The 10033-nt window shown below is 41.0% G+C and overlaps 1 protein-coding gene across 1 annotated transcript; it reads left to right on the forward strand.

Annotated features, from left to right (window-relative positions):
• The first annotated feature begins 538 nt into the window (after positions 1-538).
• Positions 539-8994, forward strand: arxa (aristaless related homeobox a). The gene is made up of 5 exons (XM_077554486.1): positions 539-866; positions 2044-2614; positions 3464-3509; positions 6069-6400; positions 6816-8994. Exons 1-5 carry the CDS (start codon positions 695-697, stop codon positions 7063-7065), a joined length of 1371 nt encoding a protein of 456 aa, XP_077410612.1. The 5' UTR covers positions 539-694; the 3' UTR covers positions 7066-8994.
• Positions 8995-10033: the final 1039 nt, after the last annotated feature.

Below are 10033 nucleotides of genomic sequence, written 5' to 3' on the forward strand. Positions count from 1 at the left end.
TTTATTTTATTCATTTATTTATTTTTGTATTTACCAAAATTTGGTTATTTTTGACCCAGCAGTTTGGTTACTATATAGGCCTGTTATTATTATTATACACCCGTTTGAAAATCAACAACATTGTTACAATACAATTGTTTTTGTGTACCAGTCCACACTTAAAACTGTTAAAAAACTGGAGCGACCTGTCAATTTGACCCAACTTTGGGGTGTTTTGTATTAAGGCAACCCAATTTTTGGGTTGTTTTGCAAGTTGGGTCAAATTGACCCAAGTAGCAGGTCGGTACAATTTTTGACTTTTTTTTCGACCCGGCTGTGGGGTTCACTTTAAAAAAAAAAAAAAAAAGAGTTGATTCAAAAATAATTAAAGTTATTTATCGTAAATATGACAGAATGGAATTAAGTTGAAGGTTCATTCCGTGTGGCGTAAAGCAGTCCATGTCAGCGTTTGTCGCCCTCCCCTCAAATTAACCTTAATGCAAAATATATAAAGCAGGTCTCCGAGTCTCCCTCGACACACATGCGCTAAGCCTGTCGACCAATCAGGAGGCGCCTACGCCGAGCCAGCACGTGCACGTGAGTGTGTGTGCGTGCGTGTGTGACAGAGCCGTGGAGAAGCAACCAAGTGCGAGGCAGGCGAGCCGCGTCTTGTCCACGACAGACAACAACACGAAGTGGCCGGAGAAGAGTCGACATGAGCGGCCACTTTGACGAAGAGATCCACGCGAGGGGCGAGAGGAAGGGCAGCAAGTCCCCCACGCTGCTGTCTTCCTACTGCATTGACAGCATTCTGGGCCGCCGGAGCCCGTGCAGGGTCCGACTCATTGGCGCCCTTCCCGCCAGAGAGCTTGACAAGGCGCCGGAGGGTACGTTTCATTTCGTGTTGAATGGAACTTGTCTCTGCATGGTGTGTGCTCTTTTGAGGCAAAAATAACTAGGACACATCACAACTATTTTTTTTGTACATTATAGGCTACTTTGTTGTTTACGTGTCAAGTTTCATTAAAGACGTAAACAAAACAAAAATCGTTAACTTTTTAAAATACATTTTGGCCTATGTTGTTAACTTTTAAATTTACGTTTATATTAATTTGCTAATCTAGAAAGCTATTTCACGTGTAAATTAGTTAACATAAGTAAATATGTTTTCTTACAAATTCGTTCCAAATGAATAGCAGTCATACACAAAATACGTCTTTTTAATATTTTAATATAGGACACATAAATGTTTTTGCAATCCCCTGTTTTTCACCTGTTAAGTGTCCTTATTGGGGCGGGGGTGGAGCTATACACTATTTATTTGATAACATATATATTTTTAAAAATTAAGGTACTAATTCTTCAGCAATATAATTCTTGTAAGCACAAAAAAAGCAACAACAAAGCCAATTACTTTACATAACCTTGATATGTTTTTAGACAACTATATGTTTAGCCATTAAAAATAACCGTTAAAAAACACAACTGACAACTAGGCCTACTGACTAATTATTTTGATGCATGACAAGTTGGCAATTAATTATGTTTTGCTTATACCACAATTGAGTATTATAGTAAGCAAAAATATACATGTATTGTTGTTTTGCTATGGATTAAATAAAGTTTGCAAATAAATTCGATTTTGAGTGAAAGTGTCTTTTGGGGGCGGGCTGTGAGATCCAATCAAGCAGTCAAAGTCACTTAAAAAAATAATCACGCAAATTAATCAAAGGAAAATTCAAGTTACACTGCTGTTTTATTTTGTGTTGCACACCATACGTCACACAAGTGAAAGGGGCGTGCAAACAGCCTACGGTCAGGACGGTGCCTTGCTCAAGGGCACCTAAACAGAAAAGCATATTATAGCAAAGGCTATATTTTTACATTTTTGCCTAAGCGGGATTTGAACCGTAAAGCCCAAGTCCAAACAGATGAGTTATTGTCAAATAGGACCGAATAGAATAGTTTATGTATATTCAAATTTGCAATGATATTTTATTTGGGTGTCAGACTTTTTTTAAAAAAAAAATTATGTGGGGTTCTTATACGCGCTTTTCTAACCAGGGCCGACCAAAGAGCTTTCCCTGAGCGCTGACATGCATCTCCCCCCGAAGCTCCGCCGCCTGTACGGCCCGGGAGGCAAGTACCTCCAGGAGCAGGCGGACAAGCTGGAGCGCGAGCGGCTCCTCCTGGAAGGCGCCGCCGAGAGCCTCAAGATCATCCAGGCGCCGCAGGTGAGCATCAGCCGCAGCAAGTCGTACAGGGAGAACGCGTCCCTGAGCCGGCCCGAGGGCGAACGGAGCCCCGGCGAGGGTTCGGAGGACGGCGGTGGCGGCTGCGGCGGCGCGCCGGGCCTGGTGGAGCTCGGCGCGTTGAAGTTCGACGAGGGCGCGGTGAAGACGGAGGAGGAGAGTTGCGGGGACGCGGCCCCGAGCCCGTCGCCAAAAGACGAGGAGAGGGAGGGCATGAACACCGGGGACGGGGAGGATAGCGTGTGTCTTTCGGCGGGCAGCGACTCGGAGGAGGGCATGATGAAGCGCAAGCAGAGACGATACAGGACTACCTTCACCAGTTACCAGCTGGAGGAGCTGGAGAGGGCTTTCCAAAAGACGCACTACCCAGACGTCTTCACCAGGTAACGCCGTTTTTTTTCATTCATCATTCATTTATTTATTTATTAGCCATATAGCCTATTGTAATTTGCTGCGAGTCAAAATCAAGCCCACTCGTTTTACTCATGCGAAATAAATCGTAAATTTGTACTTTTTAATTATTATTATTTTTACAGTAAAAGTAATTGTGTTGTTTTCTATTTTGGCAGCAAAAATAAGTGTAACCTTACATTCATGGAATATAATTGCAATTGACCTTATCATTATGGGTATTATATGCCTCATTTTGTCAACTGTGTTAATACAATCCATTGTACTAATTTGTAAACAATAGTTAAAAAAAAAAATCCCAAACACGCCTTTTAAATAATAATAATAATAAGAAGAAGAATATAAAAAAAATAAATGCTGGGTACCGTTTTGTATAGGTTGCAAGTTACAAAAATGCATATAAACATTTATAATTTGATTTATAATATGTTTCCATTGAGATTATAGTATTCATATTTCCACAGTGTACTTTGTGGGTCTCATTTACGGCAGCTGAATAGAGCTTCAATTGCTTTTGTGCGTGGCAGACTCGTTTGGATGTCATTATTCCAGCCATTATAGTGACAGGGATGGAGGAGGGAAGAAGAAGAAGGGAGAAAAAAATCTAACAATCACCATAGGCCTATTTCCACCTATTGCAGACAGGGAAAATAGAACATGTGCAATGATGTCTTTTAGTTCTATATAGCAAGTGGGTTAAGAAGAAGAAAAATGGAAAGAATCAAGGTTATTTTTGCAGCCTGTATTGTTGACAGGGTACAACAGGACAGGGACTAAACAATTCAACGCATTTTTTTCATGCTTTGTTCTTTTATTTCTAGGGAAGAGCTCGCCATGCGTTTGGATCTGACCGAAGCCCGAGTACAAGTAAGTGGGTATCTCTAGCTGGCCTAGTCATTACGTCACGGCCCGCTTTGAAAGGAAAACAATCAAAGTCGTTTACATATGGAGGAATAATAACAAGTCGAATATGTACTCCAGATAATTATCAAGAAACGTCACATAGCAATGTTTTAGCCCATAGACAATATTATAAAATAAAATAAAATAAATGTGAGCATTATCACTTTTTTCAAGGCAGTTTCCCAAAATAGCAACAGCGTGTCTTTAATAGGCTTACATTAAAATAACAATAATAATAATAATAAACTGTAGCTTTTATTTTTGATTAGCTGAAACTCACGGATATATGCTAAAGGTGCAATTAAAGGCGATCATTTATGACTGTAAAGGTGTTTTAAAGGGGAGTGGGCAAAGCCAAAGCTCGTGCACGACAAGAGCCACTTCCGGTTATTGGTGCTTTATCTCGCGCCTGAATCACTTTTTAGCGGCAATTAAGCGATTCATAAAGCGCTCAGTGAGTGCACGAGTAAACATATTGTCCGTGTTTGGATTCCCATCAGAAGGAAAAAGAGGGGGGGGGCGCTGTGTGTGTGTGAGCGAGGTAATGCTATTTGATTTTCTATTCTGTGATTGCAGTTCGACCTGCATTGATCCCATGCTTTGCACTTGGGAGCAAATGAGAGGCCATTAAAGGTGTTTGCTCCCCCCCCAAACGCTCGCACTGAAAGCGTGGCTTGCATGTCCGAAGCGGGGGCTCATAACCACAGAGACAGTTCAAACACGGCTGGAGGGTCAATGGCCGACGGTGATACAACAGATGTCTCTTTAGGGGGCTATAGGTGAACAAATCACTTAGCGGGCGCCATCAGGAGGTGATAAAAACTCATAAATTCCCCAGGGGCTGTGTAATGCTAAACAGCCCTCTTGGGAATAGCGCGCGAGTGTGCGCGTACTGTCCCTGTCGCTCAATCACTTTGCTCTTGTTGACATTTTGCTCTTTGTGCGTCTTGCAGTGCAAACTGGCCAGCAGCGAGAGTGGGTGCATGCGTGGGAAAGTTAAATACTAGCACTTGCTCCACGTCACGCTAAAGAATTTAATTTAAAGCGCATTAATTGTCATTGGAGCCAGTTCAGCGGCAATTTTGTGGGTCTTTAGTCAACAGGGTTTTTAATTACCTCAACCACCCCACTACACCCCCAAGCCTGGCTACAAAGCGCAGAGTTTAATTAGACAGAAAGTAGATTTAAGAAGGCTGTTAGCTGGCACGGTTTACCTTTCGCGTAATTACCGTAAATCCAGTTGCACACCTGAAAAGGACAACGGCGTTCAATATTGTTAAAGGCAATTAATTATAGCTGTGATACGAAAACTAATGGAAAAACTAAAACTGATAAAAAACGAAAGGTCTTATACTGTAAAAACGAACGGAATCTATACACTATACCGGAAATGACGGTCTTTTTCGTGTTTGTCATAATATTTAAATTTCAGTTCATTTTTAGATCAATTTATTGTCACTTTAATTCATTACACAATAGGCTTTATTTAGTGACTTTTTTGTTTTGTTTTTTACATTTTGCACTTTTGCACAAAACTAATATTATAAACTAATATCTAAACTAAAACAGATAATTTTCAAAAAAATCTAATCAAACAAACGCTCTTAAAAACTAACACTAACTGAATAAAGAAACAGTCAAAAAAATATACAAAACAAACTATAATGAAAAATCCCAAACTATTACAACCCTGCTGTAATTTAAGCACTTTAATTATACCTGGAATGCATGCTTTATTTAATGAGATTCAATGCAAAATATATTTCAGAAAAATGACTCATTTACCCTAGACTTTTATTAGCTAAGTCAGAGAAGTATTAATTAAACAATTTGAATTGTTTTTGTGGATGGCAGCTTACTGCATCATAGTGAGAACTGTTTATAGGCTTTACACAATCAGGATTTTTCGGCTGATCACCGATCAGTGACTTTGAAAAAAACAATAACCGATCACTGACTCAATCAGAAGATGGCGTAATATAAACAACTTTTACGTTTACTTTACATTCTACCGGCGCTATTTGCAGGGGATAAGGACTGGGGGGAAAAAATTAAACCCCAAAAATTATAAAAAAAATAAATAAATAAAAAAGCACTGATATAGCCGATCCCTCATTTTGCATAAAATGCAACTTATCGGCCGGTTCTGAACCAGCTGTTCAGATTGGTGTGAATCTGTTTATGATATTTTGGTTAGAATGATATTAGGGTCTAACTAATACAAAACCTATGATAACGTTGCAGTTTTATGCCACTACCTTAAAGTGAGCATCTCTCTATCTTTATAAAGGCGCTGTTTTTTTTGTTTTGTTTAAGTTAACAGCTTATTTGTATTGTTTTCCATTTACCAGGAAGTGCACACATACTGTATATAGGTGGTGCTCAAGCACCTGCCCTTTTTGCCCTGGACAAAAAATGCTCTTTTTTTGTCTCGGCTCATCAATATTGAAAAATAAATAATGAATAATTTTAGCCCCCGATATATGAATAAAGTGTGTTAAATTACCTTGTGTGTTTATCCAGGTGTGGTTTCAGAACCGCAGGGCCAAGTGGAGGAAGCGTGAAAAGGCAGGAGTGCAGGCTCACCCGGCCGGCTTGCCCTTCCCGGGCCCTCTGGCGGCAGGCCACCCTCTCAGCCACTACCTGGAAGGCGGACACTTCCCACCTCATCCGCACCCCGCCTTGGAGTCGGCATGGACGGCCGCCGCTGCCGCCGCCGCCGCCTTCCCCGGCCTCGCCCCGCCGCATCACAACAGTTCGGCGCCGCCTCTCGCCACCCCACTGGGCTTGGGCACTTTCCTGGGCACGGCCGCCATGTTTCGCCACCCGGCTTTCATCGGGCCCACTTTCGGGAGGTGAGCTCCACCTGTTGGATTTCTATTCATTTATGCACTATCTGGGCAGGCCACGCTTTAAATGACTGCAAGCACTTTGACTAACAACAGATGCTTCCAGACTTTTGCTATTTATCTTGGGGCATCTGATTAGAAATGTGTTTGAGTGCTAACCATTCGCAGTGTGGTGTGTAATCACTGCCAAATGTCTTAATAAATTAACCAAATGTGTGATCCTGCAAAACAAGCTGTGAAGAGCGCTGACACTGCAAACACCACATGTCACAATTAGCTCCTCATTTGCCATGAGGGACACTGAAAGCCTTAATTAACTGCAAATGTGTCTTCCTCCTTTCCTGCCAACACTTTCATGTTACGTCAAAGAAGGTTTTATTCAGCTCAATACAAGCAATTTTTTCCTCCCATTGCAACGCAGGCTCTTCTCCAGTATGGGCCCCCTGACCAGTGCTTCCACCGCCGCGGCGCTCCTGCGGCAGCCCGCCCCCGCCGTCGACGGCACCATCCTCCCTGACCCGAGCCCTTCTCCCGCCCCCTCGTCCGCAGCCGCTGCGGACCGCCGGGCCTCCAGTATCGCCGCCCTGCGCCTCAAGGCCAAGGAACACTCGGCCCAGCTCACCCAGATCAACATCCTGCCTCCCGGAGCTGCGGGGAAGGAGGTGTGCTGAACATATTGAGGCCTCCCGCTCCCATTCTATCGTTGGAGCTCTTTGACCCCCAACATAGTAGCACGACCAAAGTCACACAAATACTGACTAAAAACAGAAGACACACTGAGTGAGCAGGGGTGATACGTTTTCAGACTGACTACAACAATCTAATGAGATCCTAAACCAGAATGTATAAAAATGTAATCATTTAAAATACTCAATAAAGATAATGTATATAACATTTCTAATATTCTGGGTAAAAAAGAAAAAGAAAAGTGAATTAAAACAGCTCTCTTGATGCAGTACAGTTCTACACCACACAAAATATGCCAATAATAAATAGCATGAAATGGGAAAGTACTGATACCAGATATTGTTACTCGCAATTTTTTTAATTTTTAAAAATGCCATTAATTCCATGCAATTTTATATAAAAATGCTATATACAAGCATTTCTTTAAAAAAAATATCAGTAATTGTTTTTAAGGGAAATTTTATGTTTCAAAAGTATCAGTACATGGTTTTGATAACATCTCATGAGTTTAGTACTTGTACACAGTAAATTCTGTAGAGAAAATTTTACTCTAAACTGATTCTATGTGGCCTATGTGGTTACACTCGGAAGAGAGTGAAATACACTCTAAAAACAGTTGGGTCAAAAGTAACTTAATTCTGGATCAAAAATGGACTGATTCACTTTATGGGTCAATATGACCCAACTCTCTGGGTCGTTTTATACAAAATGACCCAATTTTATGACCCAAGTAAAGGATCTGACCAATATTTATGAGTTGTTTTACACGAAAAGACCAATTTCTTGACTCAAAGTAGACCCAAGTAGAGAATCGGTCCATTTTTGACCCATAGTTAGGTTATTTTTGAGCCAACTGTTTTTAGAGTGTAATTTTTTTTAAGTCACTGAAGTGTTGAGGAACAAATAAATTCACGATCTTCAGGTTGGGAGACAGTCGATCTACTACCTGAGCCACGCAGCTCCTGCTGTGTTAGTATGTCGCTCGTGTCAGCTGGAATCTTCCCAACTCCAAGAGACCAAAAATAATGTGTTTGGTCTACTCTTGGATACAAGAAAACAGTAGGAGTGGCATAGCTCAGGTGGTAGTGTGGCAGTCTCCCAAGCTGAAGGGCATGAGTTCGTTCCTCAAGCCTTGAGTGACTTTTATTTGATTTTTTTCCCAATTCTTAATTTTACTCTCTTCCGAGTGTCAATATTACTCTAAAACTCAGTCTATTTGGTCCTACTTTAAATGGTCAAATTTGTTTATCGGTCTGAAAAAAACACTGGTATCGAACACATGAATAGCTCACCTTGTCAATCAAAATCGAACATTTCCTTTATAAAGGCTGATTCATTTTATACAGTTTTTGTTCCGGATCTCATTCGATTGTGCAGATGTACCAATGAAACCAATGAATGATTTTACTTCAATGGTGAGAGAGGAACGTTGTCTCCATGGTGGTTTGGAAAAAACAATCTGTTGAGTTACCTTTTTATGCTGTTTAAAACTACATTTTGGCATGCTGATTCCGAAATTGGAGTCACTTTTTTTCTTGCCCGTCGAGTTTTTTTCCTTCCCACAATAAGCAAAATTCCACAGATGAGCTGTAGTAAGAATGTAGTAAAAAAGCTATTATACAATTGGACTCCTTTTTCATATTTTACGGGGCGATATAGTTAAAAAACTTGATGTGATATAGACAAAGTGAAATCAGTTTTGGATTCTGCACCCAAATTTTTTTTACCACCAGATAGCTCAACAAAAAATGTGTTTGCCAATGCAATTTAAAAAAAAGTGTTCACTAGATGCATCCTAATTGGACTAAAGGTTCCACATTCTTTATTTAAGAATATTTTACAACAAAACGTCATGAACAAGCACTGCAGCAACTTATGTTAAGCTATAGTAAATAAAATGACTAAATGGTGAAGCATTACTGAAAAGAAAATCATCCAAAAAAGCTTTGCTGTGCAGAAAACATCCGGTCACCGCCCGACTCGCTGTCAAGTCACCCGCACAGAACCAAAGGAAAACGGTCCACAGACCTGACTCAAGTCTTCTTTTCAAGCATGACTCCTCTCCCGCTGCTCACCTGTCCTCAGGCCACACGCGTCGCCCCAGTCCGGCCTCAGGACTCGCGAGCCGTCTCGAATGACTGCGTGAAAGAAAGCTGTACATATTGTGTAAAGACGGAGGACAAAATACGACAACAACAAAAAAAATTCATTTTCAAAACAAAAGCTTGTGTATATTTCCGGTGGGCATGTTTTGATAATTTGCACTCGTGTAATGTGATGTGTAGAACTCATCTGTGTTTTATGAATTATTAGATTTTTAGATCATTATTTATGTCCAAACGTCACCCTCTTATGAACTGAGAAGTCTAACCTGAATAAATGACCTTGATGAAATGAGTTATTTTGGCATTGAGGGCTGAAATAACGTGAAATATATAAATAAAAAGTGTTATGCTGATTTTTGTTTGAACATTTTCAAAGTAGCAGAGCTCTATCGGCGGGGATTGTGAAAGTGGATGACATATTTCAGTTGTGTCTCTCCTCTTGAGGCCAGTTGACAAAATAGAGGCCATATATTCATGAGCTTAATCCCCAACATGTGAAAGGAGGCACAAAGGCGAGGGGTTTTCAATTAGATCCAGCACTTTAGCTGAGCGGGTGGCGACAAAACTTCCTTGAAAAAAGGCTTAGAGACGCTAAATTGGTCTTAACATCTGTAATGCCGTGTCACTGGAAGTGAGTCTTCTTTGTCATAAATGAAGTAACAAACCACTTCATCAGTCGGCTTTCACACATACACGTCACATGGTTAATCCTCCCACCTAAAAAAAAATCCACCCAATCCTCCCCCCACGAGCATCTCACTTGATGCGGGGACTATTACAGCAATCAATGCGCATTCTCCCCCGTTTGACCCATCCTTGGTGCCCGTGTAAATCGCGTGAAATTACC

The sequence above is a fragment of the Vanacampus margaritifer genome, chromosome 20 (genome assembly GCF_051991255.1).
Source record: "Vanacampus margaritifer isolate UIUO_Vmar chromosome 20, RoL_Vmar_1.0, whole genome shotgun sequence".
NCBI lineage: Eukaryota > Metazoa > Chordata > Actinopteri > Syngnathiformes > Syngnathidae > Vanacampus > Vanacampus margaritifer.

Bases quoted from the DNA above. Each gene is read 5' to 3' on its own strand.
- arxa (XM_077554486.1), top strand. From the start codon at position 695: ATGAGCGGCCACTTTGACGAAGAGATCCACGCGAGGGGCGAGAGGAAG. The intron at 2,615-3,463 runs GTAACGCCGTTT...TTTTATTTCTAG, and splicing joins TACCCAGACGTCTTCACCAG to GGAAGAGCTCGCCATGCGTT. The intron at 3,510-6,068 runs GTAAGTGGGTAT...GTGTTTATCCAG, and splicing joins TGACCGAAGCCCGAGTACAA to GTGTGGTTTCAGAACCGCAG.